We start from the raw sequence: 25,000 nt of genomic DNA, 5'->3' as shown, positions 1-25,000 counted from the left end.
AACGCTCTGGTAATAAATCAGAGCCGGCCTTAAATTCTGCTGGGGAAGATTAGGCAGTGAGCTTCACCTGGAGCAGCCTGCAAACTAAGCCACACCCACAACTCACAGACACTGGAGGGAGAAACATGAGGGATGACAAACAGGGAAACAAAACAACACACACAAACGGGGAGAGGGAGGGGCTGCCATGATGGCATCATGACACATAGTTGTAACACAGAGTGACTTCAGCTTCAAAGGCAACGGATACACGTAAGTGTTTAATAAACCTCTCGGATTAGTGAATTTATCTCTCTCTCTCTCTCTCTCTGCCACGTTTCTAGATCGTCACCACGGTACACCCATGCTGCTGGACGGAGTCCGCTGCATCGGGGTGGAGTTGGAGTATGACTCTGAACAGAGCGACTGGCAAGGATTTGACTAAAGCTCCTGCTCCCCTTTCACCTGGAACACACACACACACACACACACACACACACGTACCCACGTACCCACCTCCCATCATTGAAGTGTACCCCTACCAAATTAAACAGGCACCTAATAGGAAAGTGTGTACACACAAATGATTTAGTGCCACATAATGTACACACAGTGTTCATTGTTGGATTAGAGAAAATGGATATTTGCGTCCTGAGAACATTAACATACAAAAACATTCCTTTGCTGCAACTTTCACAACATCAACAGCATTTGTACAGTTTGTCACTATCCTCCAATTCTTGTTTGTCACCATGTTGTATTCTGTTGTTAATCTGTGTTTTCCTTACTGAACCTCTAGAGGGCAGCAGCAGTCTTTGAATCAGGGTAGCCTCCGATCCCTTTTCACCACCTCTTGTGTTCCAGTTCACTCTTTTCCTGATGTGCAAACTTAATCCCAGATGGATTTATAGGGGAGGGCGTAAACAAGGGCTCTTTTATTCATGTAGTAGTTTAACAGTGACCTATAGAAAGGAATAGAAACCTGCATGATTCTGGGGGGGGGAGATGGCGAGATGGCAATGTGGAGTCTGTAGTGTCTCTGTCTAACCTTAAGTAGGCCCTGCCCATAATGTCTCTGTCTATAACCTTAAGGTGGCTCTGCCTGTAATGTCTCTGTCTTACCCATAGACTGTATATATATTGATTGATATATTAATATTAACGGTCTATGGTCAAACCTTAAGGTGGCCCTGCTGTAATGTCTCTGTCTAACCTTAAGGTGGCCCTGCCTGTAATGTCTCTGCCTAACCTTAAGGTGGCCCTGCCTGTAATGTCTCTGCCTAACCTTAAGGTGGCCCTGCCTGTAATGTCTCTGTCTAACCTTAAGGTGGCCCTGCCTGTAATGTCTCTGTCTAACCTTAAGGTGGCCCAGCCTGTAATGTCTCTGTCTTACCCATAGACTGTATATATATTGATTGACATATTAATATTAACGGTCTATGGTCAAACCTTAAGGTGGCCCTGCCTGTATTGTCTCTGTCTAACCTTAAGGTGGCCCTGCCTGTATTGTCTCTGTCTAACCTTAAGGTGGCCCTGCCTATAATGTCTCTGTCTAACCTTAAGGTGGCCATGCCTGTAATGTCTCTGCCTATAACCTTAAGGTGGCCCTGCCTATAATGTCTCTGCCTATAACCTTAAGGTGGCCCTGCCTGTAATGTCTCTGTCTAACCTTAAGGTGGCCCTGCCTGTAATGTCTCTGTCTAACCTTAAGGTGACCCTGCCTGTAATGTCTCTGCCTAACCTTAAGGTGGCCCTGGCTGTAATGTCTCTGTCTAACCTTAAGGTGGCCCTGCCTGTAATGTCTCTGTCTAACCTTAAGGTGGCCCTGCCTGTAATGTCCCTGTCTAACCTTAAGGTGGCCCTGGCTGTAATGTCTCTGTCTAACCTTAAGGTGGCCCTGCCTATAATGTCTCTGTCTAACCTTAAGGTGGCCCTGCCTGTAATGTCTCTGCCTAACCTTAAGGTGGCCCTGGCTGTAATGTCTCTGCCTAACCTTAAGGTGGCCCTGGCTGTAATGTCTCTGCCTAACCTTAAGGTGGCCCTGGCTGTAATGTCTCTGCCTAACCTTAAGGTGGCCCTGGCTGTAATGTCTCTGCCTAACCTTAAGGTGGCCCTGGCTGTAATGTCTCTGTCTAACCTTAAGGTGGCCCTGGCTGTAATGTCTCTGTCTAACCTTAAGGTGGCTCTGCAGACCACTGTATGGAAAGCTAAAGTTATATATCTTCAATATGTGAGGTTCCTGTTGTGATAACCACTACTTTTCATTTTCTGCATTTCCCAGGAAATCCCAAAGAGTGTGAAAGTATTTTAATAGGTATATTTGAGGAAAGTATTTGCAGCAGCAATAATGAAAAGAGAGGCTTTCCTCTGAGAAACAAACAAAGTATAATGCTTAAAAGCATGTGTGCTAGCTATATGGCATTAATCTACTGGAGTATTTTTTTCTGGGATAATCTCCCTGCATGATTATGAAACATTTGTGTGAAATAGTGCATCGGAAAAGAAGTGCTTTGTCCTTTTATTGCAAGGAGCTGACACCAAATTCTGATGGTTAGTGTCTATATTTTAGATCTCTGCTACCAAACTTCTATGTTGTTGAGCTGTAAATATAATGGCATGTTGTTATGTTTTGCCACTTTTCACAAAATTTAAAAAAGTACCAAACAAGACTTTTTGAAGGCTATTACATAGAGCCGAAATAAAGTACAGTTGATTAATTGATCAGTCAATCAACAAAAAACTTAATGTGCAGCTATTCTGATAATCATTTAATTATTTAAGACATTTTTCAAGCCAACATGTCAACCTTCTCTGGTTCCAGATCTGCAAATGTTAGGATTTTCTTTTATTTAAATTTGATACCTCTGGGTTTTTTTGGACTGTTGGTTTGATAAAACAAGATATTTGAAGACATCACCAGGACATTTGTTTCCTTATTCTCTGACGTTGGATAGACCACTAATCCAGAAAATAATCATTAGATGAATCGACAATGAAAAATAGTCTTTGCATTATTTTTGTGTTTTGGGTGGATTTTCCCTTTAATAAAACCTGCTGCAGCCACTTCAGCAGAGTTTGGGAAGGATTTGTTTCTTTTGTTTGAATTCATTCATAAAGCCTTCAGAGCACACATGCGACGCAAAGTGCCTTTCATTATACCGTCCTGTTCCTCATTTAGCCTGAGCCCCATGTTGTTTTACCATCTCCTGCACATCATGCACCCACCAGGCAAACACAGTGTTAAATCCCCTCCAACAGGTGGATCTGTCTCTCAATCCCATTGCTCCTATCACAGTATGAGTGCAGATCATAGAGTTCATGATCACTTTTCAGCTTTTTTTTTTTTTATACATTTGTGCCATGATCTGGCTGCACTGTCGTCGTTCTGCATGAATCAACATTTTGTTCTGTTATACCCTATTGAATAAATCAGCCTTAAAGTAAATGATTCTGTGTATAATGTCTCTACGTAGTGGGCCACAAGCTGTCGTCGTAGTGCAGATTAAAAAGATGTATTTGTTTGCTTGTAATAGGTCAAACTCTGCTTGGTTTCTTCTTCTAAAGTGTAACACTCAATAGGTTACTGTTTCAAGAATGTAGCAGTGCATTTGTTGATATCTGTCTTCTGTGTGTGTGTGTGGTTTGTATTTCTGAATATCAAAAATGAATAAAAGTTGAGTGTATGTTTGGGTTTTGTTTCTTATTGCCTCTTCAGTCAGTTCACAGCAGGAACACTTGGTGGCAGTCCACACCGCAGCACTGATCTCACCTCTGTTACACACAACATTCTCATGTGAGATTTAAAAACAAAAAATCAACATTTCAGATTCATTTGAAAGTCTTCTTAGAATTTGGGTTTTAAAGATTAACTAGTGTACATTTTAACTGAAACTAATTGAAAACACTGGATTTAGCAACGTGAGTGTGTAAACTTTCCCAAGAGACCAAAATCCGAGGTGTGAGAATACAGCAGTTTGTTGCCATTTTACTGAAATTTCTGTCAGTCACTGTTCTGATCTGAGGTACAAAATCATGTTTTACTTGTGTTCAGTCAGAAATTTAATTGAAGATAGAAGAAACATTTTGTGAGTTTAACACAAATATTGAAGAGACATGGGTTTATTTTCTCATTTGTAGGCTAAATGCTAGTCAGATGTTTCCAATGATCCCAATCCAGTCTGGATTCCTTTGTTGCTTCATGCTTTTAGGGACTGATTTGCATAGAAAACATCAACGTTTTCTGATGAACCCTAAAGTTCAAAGAAATGTTTTTTTTTAGCTTTCTGCTTCAAACTCCTTGATTAGATTCAAAAATGGATGGTTTGCACTTTTTAATTTAGGTGTTTTTTTTTTGCAAATGAAGACATACTTAAATTTGGATACTTGCTTTCAAGATTCTGGAAAAATGGAGATATGTAGAATTTCGATCTGCTTAGGAAATTTTAGCCATAATTGTTTTGATTTTTTTTAGAATTAGAAGGTGGCGCATGTGCAAAAAAAACAACGATTTAATCAGTGAAATATGAGGTTGTTGGTTAAACTAGCAGTAACCGTGGATTTACAGTACAACAGCCGCATCATGACTGATAAATAACAGACGGTAATATACACAGTGCAACAACAACAAACCTACAACTATAATGCTACTAAAACAGCACATAACATAACAGGACAGGCTGAGATGTCTGTGTGGATGAAGATAACAAAGAGAGGTTACGTTTAGTTTTAGCTGTTCAATAACCTGCTGCCATTTAAGTCCACATTATAAAGATAATTATGAATATTTAGGGACCAAAGTGCATTAGGAGCCATTAGAGTATCACCATAAGTTTGTGCTGAAAAACTCAACTTTATAACTTATACATTTAAAACTTTATTTCCAGATTGGCGCTTCTTCTACAAAAAATAAATAAAAAAACAAGATGAAGACTTAGTGGATTCTTCTCTCTGGCTCATTTCCAGGCATTATACAACCAATCTTAGATAACCATTGCTATTGAAAATGCAAATTAAAAACATTTAAACTTAACTTAGTTTTTGAAAATGATAAATTTACGTTGGATAGTCCAAAATAAATCAGTAGCCTACTGGTTGTTTGAATTAGGTTTGGGAAGCTTTCAGCACAAGGCGATCCTCCTGTGGGACAGTTGGTGTTGTTGGAGTCCTGAGTTCAACCCGGACACAGCAGCCCCAGGACCAGGACCAGCCCCAGCCCCAGGACCAGCCACAGCCCTAGCCCCAGGCCCGGCCCCAGCACCAGGACCAGCCAAGGCCCAGATCCAGGCCCAGCCCCAGCCCCAGATCCAGGCCCAGCCCCAGCCCCGCTGCTGCTGCACAGCGTTTCTACAGCAGTCTTCTATTGGTGCACATGCTGCGGATGGATCCATTTAATAAACAAAGACCAAGAAATCTTTTTCATATCGTCGTTATTGCTTCTTATTTTTTCTCTCTTGTTCATGTGAGGTCTATTTATTTCTACTAATGTTGGATTTTATTAGAACACCACACGTGTGTGTTGTATTAAAAATGCTTATATGTGACGGGGAGAACAGTTTGGCAGGTTGCATTAATTCGCAGCGTCTAAATAATTCACATATTGGTGTGTATAGGTAATATTTAAACTCAGGGCTCTACAGGTGGTTAAAAGAGAGAAATAATATTAAAACTAGGTTTTGCACTTATTTGTCTTAAACCTTTATTTTAAATAATAGACGGTGTGTCCCTTGAATGCAACACAAATAACATATTTTGCGTTCGTACATTATAACTTGTAGCCCGACTTACACATTTTTGCATTACTTTATTAGTTTTTATATGTATGCATCTATGATTCTCCACTGTTTAGTGTAAAATCAAATTATTTTATAAGTATTTTGTTGATTGGCAGCTATCAAACGGAAGACTTCACTGACAGTCGGTAAATATAAATTAAAACTCGTGGTAGACTAAAAAGCGGATTGTTGTACTCACATGTTGCCCTGGGAACAAGGCCGAGCTTGTACTGGCACTGAGTAGCTGCAAAGCATTTATGTTATTCTCGTAACAATTCCTCTAAAATGAACCAAATTTCGTTTTATCGCAGTTCTTCACGGTGGCTCTGTTTTTGTTTTAATCATTTGGTTGAACGAATTATAGATTCTTCAGCTGCAGTTTTCTTGTGTTTCCTCATTTGTGCAATAATCTACTTCATAAAGCAGATGCATCGCGTCCGTGCTATCAGTGATCTAACTTCGACTACACGGCAGGAGTTACAGCGTGTAAAAAAAAAGTTGAGTATAGTTGACCTTCTGGGAGAAAGGGAATTTTTATGAGATTTTATCATAAAGACGAGGCCATAAAGATGTGGCTGTGGATTTGGAAAATCAACTCCAAATAAATGGTGCGTAAAGCTGCGTGTCCGTCACACTTGTGCGCATTTTACATTCCCAAAGCTCCATAAACGCACCTGAATCTTGACTTATTTTTCTCTTTAGGATGCCCCCCCCCCTCCCCCCTTGCTTGTGAGTGACATAACGTGCTTCGCTATTAAAAAAAGACACCTTTGCAATATTACTGCCTCTCATAAAGGCTTGGGAACTCATTAATAGCCTTCATGCGTTCGTTGTGACAAAAATGTTATTTTTCTGATGTCTGAGTCTAAACTGAACGCTATGTGGGTGGCTCAGTGGTAGAGCTGCCTTGCCAGTTGCCCGCCAATTGGAAGGTTGTTGGTTCGATCCCTTGCCCTGCAGTCCCATGTCGAAGTGTCCTTGGGCAAGACACTGAGCCCCGAGTTGCCCCCTGGTGCTGCGCATCGGTGTGTGAATGTGTGTGAATGTTTATCTGATGAGCAGGGGGCACCTTAACGGCAACCCCGGCCACAGTATATGAATGTGTGTGAATAGTGAATGTATCCTGTATGATGTAAAAGCGCTTCGAGTAGTCGTTAAGACTAGAAAAGCGCAATATAAATACAGCACATTTATACACACCAGGTTGCATAAATCATCTGAAATTAATCTTTCCATAAAAACACACCTCCATGGCCAAATGTTTGTCATTCCAGCACAGATTTGTCTGGAGCTTGTGTGGGACGTGTGAACTCTGAGTGGTCCGGTGGCCTCCCGCTGACCTTTGGGATTACAGTAATCTCTGTTGATTGATCTGATTGATCAGATTGAGCTCCACGAGGCCGCAATCCAGCCGTAGCCGGGGGGGCGGCAATCGGTGCAGGGCTCAAATAAACATTTGTTTCCTTTTGGCCTGCGGGCAAACTCAGCCAGAGAGTAGTTGTAGTTGTTGCAGTAAAGCAGTCATTGGGATTGGAGCAGAAATATGATTCGTGTAAAATGGAGATTATGGGAATTCGTTTAGGTTTGATCATCATCAGCAAATAAATGAGTTTTTTTCCCCCTTGATTACACTGGTTTTAAGTTACCAGTGCATTCAGATCATCAATTATAAAAAGTATTCTAAACATCTCCTCAGGGCTGAGAGAACTGCCATAATATTTCAAAAGTAAGGAAACTTGGTTATTATTCTATCCTACTGATGAAATAATAATTATAAAAAAACATGACATGGGCAATTATTGAAACGTGATCAATAAAGATGTGGTCAGAAGAACACAATGATGTTAAGATACTCTGTTGCAAGTAAAAGTTGTGCTTACAAGTACTATCAGCAAAATAAAGTTCTCATTATACAGAGACATAAACATAATGTTTATGTTGCTGCTGGTCAGATGAATCTATAGCTGTATATACTGTTTTGGTAATTTACTCAATGCATCATTCATTTCTATACAAGTTACATCTACAGTAGCCTAAATGTTACTATTGCGCAACATCTAACTTCCTGTTTTAAACTGCGTTTTAAATATTTATTTTATGTTTTTTATTACAGCTTGTGTATGCATGTTATTAGTCTCCCAGGAACTCAATCAGTGGAAAATAAACGTATATATTTATCACTATGAACTTGTTCTACAAATTTAGGCCATGCATTTTTTACTTTGTGCATCAGGTTACAAAGACTAGACTAAAGAGGTGCCAGTCAGTGCTGCAAATATCCTGCACGAGACATTTTTTTTGCGGCAAAAGCAGCAGCTATAAAATGTTCATACGGTTGATAAAATATTATGATCACCCCACAGAATAACACAAACATGTTTCCCTCATGCGCCTATCAAAAAAATCTAAATATGAGCAGTATTTAGAAAAGTTAGACGTGGTAGAAGTAAAAATAGTAAGGAAGTGAAATTGAAATGAAAACACTGGAGAGAAAAAGGTGTGTGTGTGTGTGTGTGTGTGTGTGTGTGTGTGTGTGTGTGTGTGGTTGGTGTGTGTGTGTGGCGCGTGCGCGCGCGCGTCTCGCATCACAGCAGCAGCAATCAGTCCCCTCTTGTCTCGCTGCTGAGTGCAGCGTCTGATTGACAGTTTCTATTCATCCTCTGTGAGATTAGGCCAGCTGAAAGGAGTAACGACCCGTGGCTGTGCAGTAATTACGGCCTCGGCTAAGGAAAATAAGAAGAAAGAAAGAAAAAAAAAAAAAACACATGGCAAAACTATAATTATATAATTCCGCTCAAAGTCCTTTTCCTCTTCTTCTCCGCAGTGTTTTCAAAGATGTTTTACCTGTAAAGAGGAAATTCCAGCCAGTGTTTGAGTCATCCCTGCCACGGAAATCATCTCACAATCACAACAAAGTACAACACAAGAAAATGGGCTGGTGATTCAGGAAGATGGCTCTGCATACGGGCTATACAGTAAATAGCAGTCATTGACTGGGAATGACATATTTTATCTGCAGTGGAAAACAAATAGAAACCTCCATTTATGCTCTTTTTTTTTTTGTTATTTATTATTGAGAAGAGATTGTGTGTTACCAGTGGGGTTCTGCAGGAGTGGAAGGTGCCGTCAACATGTCATAAAACTATCGACTTGTTGCAAAATAACAGGAACACCTGTTGATCTTGTAACTTCGGATAAGACTGTTCATTCAACGTTTTTTTCTCTTTAATTTTCAGGCTGTGATGTTTTTGTATTGGGTTATATTGTATTATATTTATGTATTATTGTATAATACTGAATGTGCACGTGTTGCTGCTTATCCATCCTCAAAAAAATATAACAGAATGTGACCAATATGAGTTGTTGAGGGCCGATATCTTATTTTTTAGAACAAGATTATACAGGTGATGTTTTGAGCTGATATTACAGATGTTTGCATTTGAACATCTTTTTTGATAAAAACGGTTTCAACAAAACACTAACAATTGATTGTGTTATCATCTTCTGAACCAGCAGTCAGGGGCATAAACAAACGGTTGAAATCCAAACTCAGAATTTTAGTCCCCATTAACTCTAGGGTAACACTTAAATGTAGCTGTTAGAGAAAATGAAGCAACACTCATATCTGGCTGCAGGCTTTCTATAGAACCTAAACCATGTCATGGCACCCAATGTTTATTAAAAATCCAACAATATAGCCCACACTGTAGGCCTAAGGGCTATGCAAATAGTGCGCTGATTCAGATCCTATATATTCATATTGGGAATTTTGAGGCCCATGAATGAGTGAGATAAAAAATAAAAAATAAAGTTTTGCCTTACTGTGTAAGAACTGCATCTGGCTGTTGTTAAAACTAGTTTTTCTTTGCACTCACACTTTTTTTTTCCAGAGCCGTAAAAACAACGTCAGCGTCTGATAGAGCTACGGGGAAGCCCGGGCAGAGCTGCATTTTCCAAAACGGAAAGCGCACACAAACACATCGTCTCATGTCTCCACGCTCCGTGATCCCGGTCTGCAGCGCCGCTCATCCTCTTGTCAAAAACGTGCCCTACCAGCGGACCAATCAGCGACGACCCTGCGTGGGCAGGAAATGACGTCCGAGGTTCATGCCTTTGTAAAGTGGACCGTGTCACCACCAATATCCTCCACACACAGCAACATCTCTGCTCTGTTAGTGTAGGCAGGGTGTTTCAGCCGCCCCGAACAGACGGGCTGTTTCAGCTGGAAAGCAAATTATAACTAGGCTACTGACACGAGCGCTCCACAATTTATTTGCGAGCTAATGTGATCATTTTCCCGAGAGTCCCCTCCTGAAGGGTATTCAACACAGACACATCTTCTCGCCAATAACAGAAGACCACCGACCCCTTATGTGGCCATCTCACCACCAACAACATGCAATCACGGATCCGCAGAGGCAGGCGATGTGACCGGGGCTGAAGTAACAGGCTGCTGCTCCAGACACACCAGGAGAAACTTTCTTCTCTGGCTTGTGCCCTGTAAACTGTGACCGCTGCCGTGTGGGTTTCTCGCCGCCTCTCACTTTCTTTCTACGTGGGTGAGCAGTGTGTGCGTGTGTTTGCGGCACCTCCCCGCTCCTCCATAGATCTGGTTGCCCCCTTGTACCTTACAAGCTGCACCATGCATTTCTTCTGCACCTCCTGGCTATTATAGTTAGAGCAGGATCCCAAGCGGACCCCCAGCCTCCCCCCCCCCCCCCCTCCCCTTCTTCCCCAGCTGACTTGGGTTTGGACTCCGGATCGTGTGTCATGCAGAGAGCCTGAAGCAATCCCCGGTTCCGTTGCAGGACCGCATGGTTCATTTGTAACTGGATCTACTTTTTTTTTTTTTTATTTTGGAGGGAGAAGAGGGCATGTTCTTGAGAACACTTGCTAAGAGGAGAAGAAAGTAGAAAGACGCGGGGGAGCAGCAGCGACAGAAGGACGTAGCCTAGAGATAATATTAGAGAGAGTGCAACTTACTTGTAGATGTTTGATCAGGCCACGACTATGGGCGATGGGAGCCACCGCTGTGGACCCAACCCGCTGTGTCCGGACCGGATGGAGACAGTGTGCCGCGCCGAGATAGGGAGCCGGTCCCCGGTTCAGAGTTCCACCGACACCCCGGGGACAGCAGCGTCTACCCCGACGTCCTCCAGTGAAGACGGACACGACAAACTTTTGGGAGTGGACCCTGACTACTGTCGGAGGATTTTAGTAAGGGGTAAGTAAACGAAAACAAACCCCCCCCACCCCCCCACCCCGGGCGTTAATCTAAGTAGCATATGTCTGAGAGTTTCCAGGAAATTGAGGCTGTTAAAACTTCACTATTATTCTATTTACAATTATCCCAACATTAAGTATCCTGGTCATAGGATCACCCCAGACAATGTGTTGACAGTCATATTAATTAAAGTAAGTAAAATATATATCTTCAATTTGGGACATATCTACTAAAAAAGGAACATGAATGTGGAGTTGTTTGGTACTTCTCCCATTAAACATGTCAAAGTGCCAGGCTACTAGAAAATATAATTAACTGAAAGAATGCAGACATTAGTCTTTTCAAACACAGAAGTGTGTAAAACTTGGACTGGATGCTGAACAATACAACACCTCTGGTGCAGGGTGGACTACACACACAGATCATGCTGTGGAGACAATGGGCTACTCTCACGTCCGCGATGCCTAAATGATTGAACACCGCCACACCCGTAAATATGAATTACAATATTAATAATAGTATAGGCCTATTCGGCACAGTCTGTATCAGCTGTGACAACTCCTTCATTTGAAAATAAAAAAAACGTATTTAGTCAGATTCAATATATTGCCTCATGGTTTTTTTGTTTTTTTCACAAGTAGTGAATATTTTCTCTTTAAAATATCTGTGTCTGAAGGTTAAAAATCATATCTGAGAGAAAAAAAAAAAACTGTTGAGGATAATTTGGTGAAATTTATCCTCGTAGGCTTTGTTTTGCTTTAGTCAACAAAGAAGCTGATGAAAGAAACATAATTCAGGTGTGTGTGTGTGTGTGTGTGTGTGTGTGTGTGTGTGTGTGTGTGTGTGTGTGTGTGTGTGTGTGTGTGTGTGTGTGTGTGTGTGTGTGTGTGTGTGTGTGTGTGTGTGTGTGTGTGTGTGTGTGTGTGGTTACTCAGTAGCTGCTTGTCTTTGTGTGCCAACGTTATGCTAATAAACACCCGAGTAATATTTAATAAGTCCACGCCCTCCTGAGGCCCTGCAGACTTTGAATGAGAGAACGCAGAAAATGAAGATAAAATCACTGCACTGTGCAAAAATAAAATTTAAAATCTATATAATTCATAGGTGGTTTTGGAGTCATATTTTAAGCTCAAAACATATGTAGTTCATTTATGTTTGCACATTAAATCTTATGAAATTAAATTGCACAGTAACTGTGTGTACTGTGCTCACATGGAAGTGTAAAGGGTCCAATAACATTAGGACGACATGTATAAATCTGTCTAGACCTGTAGGTTATTTATGGTTTTTTTTTTGCATGCAGGACATTTGTAATTATTTCAGCACGTAAACAGAAGGACCCCGGAAGGGTGAAACAAACTTAAATTTAAAATGTATTATGTGATGCATATTTTGAATGTGAATCATTGGGAAGTTTTCCTGCTTGAAGATTTTTTTATCAAATGCGTTCCAAGAGCAAAACCTCAGCAGATTGCACGGCTTCACAAAACCGTATAGAAAAAAAAGATTCAAAATGTAATTGATATTTTTTGTGCAAGACCTTTTCAGTGGTGTGTGTAACTGTTTGACGTGGACAGAATCAATATGTCGGCCTATCAATCCTCGGTTATATAGGCCGATGTTGGGGATATTTGTGTTTTCTGGCTGGTTAGTTGATCTTTTATTGGACGTTTAGTCGTGCGGTGTCCTGGCATATAAAGAAGCTGCTCGTTTAGCCAGAGAATAGTCAAATCAGTGTAAGAACGAGCAATTTGAGATAGTGAACGACACAGAGAACGTGAGAGGAGGAGAATCACGGAGAAATGGCGAAAAAGAGAGAGAGAGAGACTTGGATGCAGAAGCCATACCAATTTATTTAACGATTGTTATTTTATTGATAGACTATTGAACCATATACTGTCATACTTTAAGACAGCATTTTTATCATATTACATTTCTCTACTACTGATCACATGCATATCCGATACCGAGTATTATTTTTACATTAGATCTGACAGGCAGATGTTTCTATAGTCTCGGTCAAAGCTTGTGAATCATCGGTACATCCAGTCGTTATGGTGCTGCATCCGTCGCTGGTTAATGGTGTCCATGAGAGGAGAAAGTGGCCTGTAGAAGGGCCAGGGTGTGAGCCGGTTTGTGGTGGAGATACTGTAGAGGTGGAGTTCGCGCTGAGCAAACGACGCCAACAGTGTCAGGATTTGTTTTTTTAAGCCGAGTCTGGATGCTTGGGTTTTTTACGCAGAGAGGCCGGGGTCACCGAGAGGTCAGTCGGTCTGCACACAGACGCTGGTTCCCTCCTCTGCTCGCAAACGTTTCCATCCCAGGGTGAGCTGGTGAGCTATTTTTTGCTCCGGAGCCGGAGAAGAAAGTGTGTCCAAATAGCTCAATATAAGTAGGGTTTACATCATCTCTGGCGCAGAATCTCACTTGCCTGGGGAAACATTACGCAAAGTCATTATGCGTGCGTAAAGATGGAGACCTCTCCGACATGTTTCATTAGGCCTGTAAGTTAACCAAACACTGCAGTGCAACAGTATTTAACACTGTCATTGAAATAACTATACAGTTAAGGGCGTACTAACTGATTCACTTACTGCGTTTCCCTATGCTGTAACATAGGGAATAAAGCAAGGTTTTCCTTTTACGCACCAATTCTCCTTTTTTTTACACCTGCTGTATTTAAATACCTCAGATATTGTATTTACCTATACATTTCTACACTTTAAAATAACGTTAACGTAAGCAGATATCTGTCTTCAAAACACATCCAATTTTCCTGTTACAGCTACAAAATATATATATATATATATATATATATATATATTTTGTTGTACTCTGTTACTATTGTTGTACTCTGTTACTTCAGAGTTTTGGTTGCTCCTTCCTTCAGAAACAATATGGAAGTTCGATTCAATCAGTTTTGTTTCATATTTAATTCAGGACTCTTCATATTTTATTGGATTGCATATTTTATGACCTAAAACCCCTGGACAAAGAGGAGATCTTGTCTGGCCTACGCTTCCATTCAATGTGATAAATACGAACAAACATTCCCGGCTAGAGTGTTACAAACTAACCAAAAAAAAGCTGCAAATACAAAGATAATACTGTTTGAAACACGTTTTTTTTTTAATGTCGATTACAACAAAATGAATGTAACAATTGTGTTTTTTTTTAATTTATTGAACCGTGGAGACCATAACCCGAGGGCTTCTGGATCCAGGGCGGGATGTAATGACCCCGACCCATCCAGGATCTCTCTCTATAATTTGAATTTACTAAAATCTACCTTTTAATATAGGCTATGTTTTGTACTCCCAAGTTTATTTTCTTCTATTTAAATAATTTCTGATTTTCCAAACTATCGTTGGAAACAAAAATCGAAGTAGCCAGTTCTTAAAATAAACCAACTGAGATCAATAACAAATATCCCGGAGTGGAACAAACGACCCAACAAAAAATTAAATACGAACATAAAAGGCACCAAAACACCCAGTGTTGTTGTTGTGGTGGTGGATAGATACTGACGCACAGAGCTTTGGAAACAGCTGAGAGTGAAGCTTTTCATTGGTTCTAAACTCTTTAACTATTTAAATGGCATGCAGAGAAATAACACTATACCACTTATTTTTGTGCAACACCACTCATTGGAAGACACGTAATAGCCAGATATTCTGTTATAAGTCATTAGTCAGCACTCCGGTGTTGAGAAATCGGGGTCAAAACTGAGCAGAATTCTCTGTGTATATTTTCTTCCTCCAAAACAATATTCCTATTTTCCAATAAAGTAGGCTATTTTAACTGCAAGGGATATGTTCAAGGATTTTAATTTCAGTTTTAGTTCATAAAAACGCAGTATAGCCTACAGTATGTTTAAGTAGCCTAAGCAAAACTGACATGCAATCACATTCACGTGGTCCAACACTACGCAGGCAATGTGCGCGTTTGAGTTTGTGACACTAATTTGAGCACAACTAGGCTGCAGAAAAGTGTAGCTAATTTTCCCTATGTGTGAACATACGTGTTAATGACACAGACGTGTTATCTCTCCCTATGTGTTAAAAATAACACATATGTGGCTTGTGTATCGCAAAGACGCTTATCCATCAGTGTTTTTGTTCTCTTTAAAGCCATTAGCCTGTAGCCAGACTACACCGGTTTGGCACCGTGCAGGCTTAAAGATCCACTCAAGTCTTTAAAGAAAGGTGTTTATCTGTTTAGTTCTAGCCTAAAACTGCTGAAAACATGATTCAATTTGTGTTTTATATTAATAGTCTCAGTTGAGTAGCTAGGCTACTCACGTAGGCTAGGTAAAGTAGTGAGTAACTTTCCAAATTGTCCTGAGACTTCAGTTGTGTTTTTATTCTCAACAGACGCCAAAGGCACCATCCGGGAGATCGTCCTGCCGAAGGGCCTCGACTTAGACCGACCCAAGCGCACGCGGACCTCCTTCACGGCCGAGCAGCTGTACCGGCTCGAGCTCGAGTTCCAGCGGTGCCAGTACGTCGTGGGCCGCGAGCGCACCGAGCTCGCGAGGCAGCTCAATCTTTCCGAAACACAGGTAAGAGGAAGTGTTGTCTCAAGTAGGGTTAGGGAAATGCTTGGCGAAAGGCGGTGGTAACACTCCATTTTAAGAATAACAACAACAACAACAACAAACTAAACCAGAAGCTCTGATAAACATCTTAAAGTAGGTAGCTAGGCCTAAATGATAAGAATTCTTTTCCTCAGTAGGCTAGCCTAGCTACCGGTTGCTAATGCCTTATAGTCTATAGGATACTTTAATAATAAAGTATTGTTTTCTTATTTCTTGATCAATGATTTAGGTCATTTCAATTAACCCTACCCTAATATTTACCCTGATATTTAAAATTATTTGGTTACAGGTGTGTTTGGGGCCTTTTAATTGGCTCCCAAAAACACTGCTCAGCTGGCTTGTTAAATGGACACATCCGGGGGCGAACATCCACAAGAGGGGCATGATTTGTTATTCAGATTATACTCCTCACAAACACACAAATGTCACCCATAAATAAGCCCCATGGTTAATGTGCATAAAGCCTATACGGCTCTGATAGCCTACCATTTGCACTAGCCCGTGTAGATCTACTAATTTAACCCAGGTCCTTTTAAACTTCTGTCACATTTACATAAAAAAAATAGTAATAATTAATAATTGTTTAGAATCCTGTACGTGTGTGACAGTAGGATATGCATGCATGGCTAAATCTGATTTTGGTCCTGCAAAAAAAAAAAAAAACACGAAAACAAATACTTTTACTCATCATTGGTTGAAGCTAGCTGGGCCTATTTAAATTAAAAACATAAAATTAATATCTCTTTACTACCTGTGCAGCATCAGCAGTCAGTAGGCCTATACAACGTGTTGTTGTGCAATGGTGTGTATGTATGTGTAATGTAAAAGAAACTGTAAAGTTCAGTTTCCCCGTGTTGCTACCTGGTGTATATATATATATATATATATATATATATATATATAATATCTTCTCTGAACACTACTACTAATCCACAGTAGGCTACATCTCACACACCCCGCGCGCTTCATTCAAATTTCCCTGCAGCGCCACTAGCCCAACCCCTCCGTGATTATGAATTGCGTCATCACTACACACACATACACACCATAGATAGCCTATACGACACTGCAACACCGCATGTTTTTACTGTCATTTTCTATCTCGTTGACTCATGCAGGAATAATGCACTGAATAATAATAATGTTTGTTAAACATGCGTTTACTTAGTTTTTTGGTTAATTATACACAAATCACAAAAGAATATTACACTATTGCACAAACAATTGAAGCGCGTTGTTTTCTCACAAACGGTAACTTCACTTACAATCTCCATGGCCTAGGCTAAATGGACTTTAGTCAACACACGTAGAATAATATGCTTATTGTGTTGGTGTTATATCTTGTAAATGGCAGATTATCTTTTGGGAAAAGCATAAATCTTGCAATTTTTTCTCTCCATTGTATTCTCCATTGCTCTATACCCAGAGTGGCCTATGAAGGCAGCCTGACTCTAGTGTTAAAACCTTTTTTACTATATACTATTACCAATGAAAACCATCTATATATATACTATTATATATAGATATATAGTTTATATTATATATATATATATTATTATAATATATATATATATATATAAATATTATACAGACTGTTGACATGTTGGTTATTTACTTAGCCTGTATGTGTATACTTCGATCTGTATTTGGAGACTATAGTGCGGCACCAATAGTAATAGTATATAGTAAAAAAGGGTAAACACTAAGAGTTCAGGCTCGCCCTTCATAGGCCCTATATATTATATATATATATATATATATATATATATTCATTCTCACAGAACAGGGCCGTTATGGGGTAGCCTACTGTTTACAATAAGATGGTGCCAGTTTAAAATGAAAACCTTGAAAATAAATCCACAAAATAAAATGGAAGTAGACTAGAGGTAAAACGGAGCCAATTTATTTTGATTTCAACAATATGTAAACGCCAGGAGGCTGGTTTGGAGGCATTGTGAACATTTCAGACTTAAATCCCCTGTTGTGTAAAAACACTTGTTGCAGGAACTTTACGCATCATCCCAGTGGAGTAGCTACACCGACATTTAACTCTAACCACACAAAAAAACCACACTCAAACGTGTGCGTGTGTGCGCGTGTGTGTGTGGGGTGGGGGGGGGGGGGGGGGGGGGGGGGTGGGGGGAGGGACGGACACCGAGCAGCCACTGTGTCCCTCATTAGTGCTGACACTAGGGGTGTTAATGGGAGGGCCTCAGCTTCCTGCTGCTGTTGAGACGCTGGGCAGCAGAGCAGCTGATTGGCTGAATAAAGTGTCCTCAGTAAGGGCGTGAAACATCGCACTGAATTGTCATAATGTGTTATTGAAGCAGTTTTTAAGCGTGATTGAAAGGCTTTTTGTTGGCATTAGTGGACATTTCTTGTCATTGTGTTCTTTTTATTTGTGTCGTTTTATATATATATATATATATATATATATATATATATATATATAGTAAATGCAACATTCAAAGCTAATCATGAAAGGAAAGATGGAAGCTCTCAAAGTTTTTGGGTCCTTTTCAAGCGAGTTTTTTTTTTTTTTTTTTTTTCAGGTGACCGTGTGTGTTAGTGTTTTTTAGTTCGCTACTAAAGGTTTTTCCAGGTTTTCCTGCAAGTAATTTGATTTTCATGTTTAAATAATTGACCACTAAAGCAGCTCCATCATGGCAAAGCGCGTTTTTATATGGCAGCATTTCCTCTGTTTCTTTCTTTTTTCTTTCTTAATTGCTTTCTATGTCTGTCTATCTGTCTATTTGGTTCTACTTATTTTAGGCTGTTCTGTTGTAAACGCGTTGATCTGTTAACTTACATTTACTGTTTTCTACGCTTTCTGTTTTATAATATTTCTATAAATAGCTGCTGTATGCATTTCGCTATACTGTTTTCCAGGTTTTAAAAGAGAGATGGTTTTCATTGGGGCGGCTGTGGCTCAGTGGTAGAGCGGTTGCCTGCCAATCGGAAGGTTGGTGGTTCGATCCCCTCCCCTGCAGTCATTGTCGAAGTGTCCTTGGGCAAGGCACTGAACCCAGAGTTGCCCCCGGTGCTGCGGTGTATGAATGTTTATCTGATGAGCAGGGCACCTTGTACGGCAGCCCCGGCCACAGTGTATGAATGTGTGTGAATGGTGAATGTTTCCTGTAGATGTAAAAGCGCTTTGAGTAGTCGTTAAGACTAGAAAAGCGCTATATAAATACAGCACATTTACATTTACATTCATTGGTAATTGAGAAACTTTTTTTTTTCTGCAGTTCGTTGGGTTTAAAGCAAAAGAGACTGCTTCATTTCAAAGCCACACAAGGCACAGGAGCCTGGAATACCTTTGAACAAGCTTCTTGTTTAGATAAAAGGTCGAGTTGGGGGACTTTTTTTCCACCACAATTCTGAATTAGATTTTGGAATTGCAATCGAAATATTCCTTTGTAACTTGTAGAAATGATGAGAATTTGATTTTGGTTGATTTCAGTTAAACTTTACAATACCTTCTTTGATACTTAATAAACCTGTGGCATCCTTTCAAATTTCGTTGTTCATCATTGTGCCCAACCACCAACTCTCATACCCACCACAGCATGGAACCTCACACTTGAACCCAAATTCTGACAAAAAATAAATATTTCACTTGTTATCAAATTCAATCTTAAGTGAAAATATTATGTATGTATTATGTAATATGTTATAATGTTATATATATGATAATATTATGTGTATAGATATATACAATATATATGTATATGTATATATATATATAATATATAATATAATAATATAATTATATATAATATATATATATAATATATATATTACATATGTTGTGTGTGTGATATATGTATATGTGTGTATATGTGACAGGCCTCTTTATCAGTGATTGAAACACACTACAATTACAATAAACGGGAGGTGCATTGTGAAGTGTTTTTTTGGTCATTGACCCATAATGTAACTCCAATTAGTGTGGTCGGTCATTCAAACTATCATGCATGAGGCAGCAGACATTGGACACACACACACACACACACACAACACACACAACCACACACACACACCACCCACCCAACACACACACACACACACGCGCGGTGAGAATGTATAAATAATGAATTGTCAGCCAAGACGCCCGAATAGGCTAAACATGAAACCTAATGACAGGCCTACTACTACTACTACTACTACTTTCCAAATGTATTTCTGGCGAGTTTGACGCAACTTTTGTAGTATTTTCCTCTTAGAAAGGACAAAAACAGTGACTTTTGTTTTGGAAGCACTGGAACACTGAACAAATTTTCTCTTAAAAAAAGCCTCGATCAACAAAGACCCCAGCGAAAAAAAAAACGGACAAATGAGAATAAATGTTAGAAAACAGGTTACTAAAAGCTTAGCCTGTACAAAGCGGAAACAACTGCAGACCATACATCGGAGGCACTGATACTGGTCAGGAAATAAAACTGATCTACTGCTTATCTTTCGTGACTTGATTCAGAACTAACAAAAACATTAATGACACTAATATATTTGTCAGTAATTATTGAAATTACTCTAATCTACAGTTTCAGTTCCATCCCCCAACACTGATGCATATTCTTCGTTTGAACCGCGCAGAGTTCATATATCCAACATTCATGTCGTCGATCAAACGCAAATAAATCCAAATAGGTCTAGTTTCACATTTGAAATTTAAATACGTCGAAACACGTGACACTTCATTTTTGAGCTGCATCATTGTGAGAGGAAACTGCCAACTCTTGTGCGATCAATCATCACAATGCGCCACGCGTTACTGAGTAATCCGTACTACCTCGGAGCTCTCCCTTCGTCCCGGCAGGTGGCTCCCCGATACAGGATAGGCTAACAACACACACACACACACACACACACACACACACACACACACACACACACACACACACACACACACACACACACACACACCCACCACACACAAACCGCCCCACCCCCCAACCAACACACACACAGCCCTCTGCTTCATTACCTTTCATGATCAGTTTCCTCATGGATGGTCACAGATTATACAGGTGGATGCTTCAGCTGTTATTGTGAACGTATGTTTTCTGCACATGGAAGAGGATCACTCAAATATTATTTCTAGGACTTAGAAAACTGGCTGAATCTACTGTAAACGACCACAGAGAATGCTTTAACTGCTGTTTTCCCTGTTTAGTTCTATGTAAATAGCACCTTAAAACAACAAAATCTAATGCACCTTTTCATCTTAAACTTATTTGTAGTGGTTTAGGTGTACCTCTTAGTGATTAGATCAATAATTTGGAGGCTATTACTACTGTTTATTTTACATTTACATGACAACCACTGACTAATTATGTGTCAAACCTCTCCTATTTTTGCACGACACCTTCACACAGTCGTGGACTTGTCCTGCCTGGAGATTTTCGGACACACGCTGTGTGGTCACTTTAAGCTCTTGCACAGTCCTCCAGAGTTGAGTACTGCTGATGTACGGTATACACGCTGCCGGAGTATCAGTGTATTGTTGTTTGCAGCCCTTCCATGGGGAGTTTATGGGTTTAATGGTCTTTGGGCTGTGTTAAACTGAGTTTTAATCCTGCAGGAAATGGGAGCGAGCGCAGAGATGGAATCATGGTTAATCTTTAATGTAATGCTGGGTGAACAATGCACAGACGTGAGCAAGTATTTGCATTTGTTTCCTATTTTTGTTCATGGACGAGGACACAATTAAAATTGATTTATAATTTGATGTATTTTTGCTTTTAAAGCTGGTGTCTGGTCGGGATGATAGGAAGGAACTGTTAAAATGTGTTTTTAAAATATTACAAATGCCTTGCACTTAATATTTAGCTGTAAGAAATTTAAGGTTGTGAAATATAATTAGTTTTAACCAGGACAGGTGTTGTCTTTTTAGAGAAGGACACAGGGATTTCTATTTTGAAAATCCCCCCCCAAAAAACACAATTCTTATAATTTTGACATTAAAAAAATTATGCTATAGCAACGGGTAGAGGCAGGTTTTTAATTGTAAATGATGAAGCTACCTACTGTACCTACTGCTAAACAGTGAACTAATTATGAAAAATACGCCACTTTGCAGAAAGTTAAAAGAGTTCAGGATGTTAAAATGTAAGTGCATAAATACTTTGTAATTTCTGGAGACATTTATTCAACATTATCAAATAGGTGTGATTTCTAAGCTCACAGAACATTTGTTATTTGAAATTACCTAACAAGGTGATGAATTCCTCTTTTAAAAAAGTTCTAGTGAGTTTAATGTGCATAACTAATAAGAATGATTTGAAATATAATGCAATGTGCAATGCAATATACTGTAAACAAACACATTCACAAAGGGCTTGTGCGTGTGTGTGTGTGTGTGTGTGTGTGTGTGTCCTCACTTTCATGTCAACACTCTCAGAGCAGTTCACACAGAGTTGAGCTCCTGTGTAGGGCTTTAAAACACAGAGCAGGCTCTTAAACTCGTCTTGTTTTTATCACAACCTCACTCAAGTCATTGTAGATTGAGCTGCAATCCACAATTGTATTGAGAAGTTGTTGCTGTTATCGAACAATAACCGATTTTCTAGGGTCCACGCATTTGACATACACTGGTTAATTTCACTGTCTGAAACTTCAACTTTATGATTTAAGAACGAGTAAACTGAAGCGATGTAGCCTACCTGCTGTTGAAGTATGTTGATATGTGCATTTCATAGGTCTCTGGCCTCTGGATTGATTGGCTCACACTCAAAGCGAGTGTAAGGCCAGAAGGCACACATTCTGGCAACAAAAGCAAAGACGAGAAACCATATGAATTATATGAATGTTGTTATCAGAAAGTGTACAACCACTTCAGCCGAAACCCTTTGCGGATTTACCCACCGAAAAGCAAATTTTTAGGTAGTGTGCTTGATATGATTTAAGACCAGTAACTGACCTCCGACAGGTGTGCAACGTCATTTGAGATCAATGTCACACTTCGGTTCTGCCGGCTGTCTTTTCTCTCAACTCTTTGATACCAAACAGCCTCGAGCAGAGTTTAGTGATGGCTGTGAAAACTTATAAATGATGTTGCTGTCTTACATTGTTTATCCTTAAACCACAGAGGGAAGTTAGAGGTCAGTGCTGGCCACAGATCAGGACTCCTGGAGCTGGTATTGTCTTGCTAGGATGTTGTTGTTTTTTTAACCTGTAAATAATTTTCGAGTGTCTTGAAAGGCAATCTATAAATACAATGTATTAGTAGTAGTACTATGAGCACGTGGGCAGGGTGAAGAAGAGAGTCAGGCTCTATGAAAACTAGGTGACCTGAAACCTGGTTAATCTAAATTCCCTGTTAAGAAGTTCCACCTGCTTGTGCAACTGGTTTAAATCTATTAATCTAGAAGCCTTTGTATGATGTGAATTAAGGAATGTATACGCGTTTATTTATTGTTGTAGTGGTGTATTGACAAAGGAGTAGGTTTGGAAACTAAAAGACCTTTGCTTTTTTTCCCCTCTCAAAAGACAATAAAGACTCCGTTTGGTACCACGTACTGTAGGAAATCTGTGTTTTCCTCTGCAGACTGAGGCGAGAGGAGACGAGATGACACGTGTGTTTATGTGTCTACGTACAGTGAATGTCTTCGTTGTGTGTATTGTTCTCCATGATGGCCCAGACAGACGGTGTCTGGCCACTTGTCTGGAGCGTAGAGGACCCGGCCACTACGTATAGCTGTGCAGATGTAGCAGAGAGGAGATGGCACAGTACGGGGATTGTCCAAACACTCAGAATAGAATAAGCGATCGGAAGTGATGCAGACAGATTAACACTTGTTGCTTTGTACTTTCAGTTAAAATGTTTAGTGTTGTAAAGCAACAAACTCTTTCCTCTTTGCTCTGTGGTAACCTGAAGCGAGAGCATAGTCCTCAGAATGGGAACTTATGTCTACTCGCTGATGGTCAGAAAGAAACCTGCTAATCTAATCAGTTGATTAGATAATCAGGACATAATAGCAATTACGTCTGTATTTGCCTCTGTCCTCAATCACTCTCTCTCAGATTAAATTTACTTGTTAAATCTGTTTCTGTGTCTGTCTGTCTGTCTGTGTCTCTGTGTGTGTCTCTGTCTGTCTGCGTCTCTGTGTGTGTCTCTGTGTTTGTGTGTGTGTGTGTGAGAGAGAGAGAGAGAGAGAGAGAGTGAGAAACAATTACATCATCCTTGGCCACACACAAACATATGGAAGACCATGTTCTCTCTATACAGCAAAATTGGATAAAAGAGGTTTTTACTTTTTCACACACCGTCCAGTGGAGAGGGACGTAGAATCCTTTCCATGTGTTCAACAAAGCAGCCTATGCAAAAAAACACTGACCTAAAAGTAGTTATTCATCCTGAAAAATGAATGAATGAATGAAGGATGAAAGTATTTTCGGCAACTCGTACTTTACATGTCAAATGTGAAAGTACTCATTATGCAAAATGGCAAATCCACAAAAATTGGCACTCGTACCTTTTTAAAATGAACATACTTTAGTCAGATAAATATTATTACAGAGCAGTTGTTGGTGTAAAAACGTTTGTCTTATTATTTATACACACAAATGCAGCTGAAAAATGTAAGAAATAAAACCGTTAAACAGCATTTTTTTTCTCAGCTTGTCTCTCCATGATCTAAATAAAGTTATGTTACTGTAAATAAAACATGTTCAGTGTATTCACAGATGAATACATGTGACTCTGGACGATAGGTACTTTATAGTATATAATATTGGGTAGGGAAGGGGCTTTTTGATTTGACTGTTTGATTTATTCTATATATTGTTTTTATTCAGGTAGCATTTTGTTTTACAAGGACTATAATTGTGAGATAAGTAAAGCGTGCAGTAATTTCCATTGAAATGCAGCAGAGTATAAATAACTATAAAGAAACAGAAATACTTTACTTGGGTAAATGTATTTGGTTACTTTTGACCACTGCCAAAATCCTGAGTTAAAAACCCTCCATCCTTATGCCCTTTGGTTCAGGTAACAGAGGAAAAAAAGATGGAAAAGTCAGAAAGAGCAATACAGGATGGATTGATCTTCCATAACAGACGGGTATGCATTAGATATCGTGTGTACAGACATTAAATATAGGGATAAGAGCCCTCAGAAACGAGGCAGCTGAATTGTGAAACCGTCCTTTGGTTTTAAAATCTCAGTGTCTGTATTTTGCCAGCTCTGACAACAAAATCAAATTTAATTCCAAAAAATAACAAAAATAAGCCATTATGACGAAGGTGATTTGAGTGACTGCGGGGTGACATGCAAGGAAAGTCATGGACCACATTCAAACCCCTGCTGATTTCTTTGCTGAATGAGTGTAGTACATCTCTAACATTATAGTATGAGAAATGAGGAGGTAAAGGCTGTTCTCTAAACCTGGTGGGGTTCACTCAGGCGTGGGGGGGGGGGGGGGGGGG

At 39.8% G+C, this 25,000-nt stretch overlaps 2 protein-coding genes across 4 annotated transcripts in view; both read left to right on the top strand.

The window, feature by feature from the left end:
- adisspb (adipose secreted signaling protein b) overlaps positions 1–2,627 on the top strand; it is a 32,658-nt gene extending 30,031 nt beyond the window's left edge. For both annotated transcript variants that reach the window (XM_032544144.1, XM_032544142.1), the window contains exon 6: positions 324–2,627. In XM_032544144.1, the coding sequence (XP_032400035.1) occupies positions 324–424 (101 nt within the window). In that variant the 3' untranslated portion in view covers positions 425–2,627. The remainder of the gene's footprint in view (positions 1–323) is intronic.
- The window catches only part of vax2 (ventral anterior homeobox 2), a 35,821-nt gene that overhangs the window by 615 nt on the left and 10,206 nt on the right, over positions 1–25,000 (top strand). The window contains exons 2-3 of one of the 2 annotated variants that reach the window (XM_032544132.1): positions 10,718–10,974; positions 15,348–15,535. In XM_032544132.1, the coding sequence (XP_032400023.1) occupies positions 10,740–10,974; positions 15,348–15,535 (423 nt within the window). In that variant the 5' untranslated portion in view covers positions 10,718–10,739. Of the gene's footprint in view, positions 1–9,871; positions 10,975–15,347; positions 15,536–25,000 lie in introns of those variants that run through there. The other variant, XM_032544130.1, reaches the window with a different exon arrangement.

The sequence above is a fragment of the Etheostoma spectabile genome, chromosome 19, assembly GCF_008692095.1.
Source record: "Etheostoma spectabile isolate EspeVRDwgs_2016 chromosome 19, UIUC_Espe_1.0, whole genome shotgun sequence".
Taxonomy (NCBI): domain Eukaryota; kingdom Metazoa; phylum Chordata; class Actinopteri; order Perciformes; family Percidae; genus Etheostoma; species Etheostoma spectabile.
The sequence above is the reverse complement of the archived record's forward strand: the minus strand, read 5'-3'. Positions and strand labels throughout refer to the sequence as shown.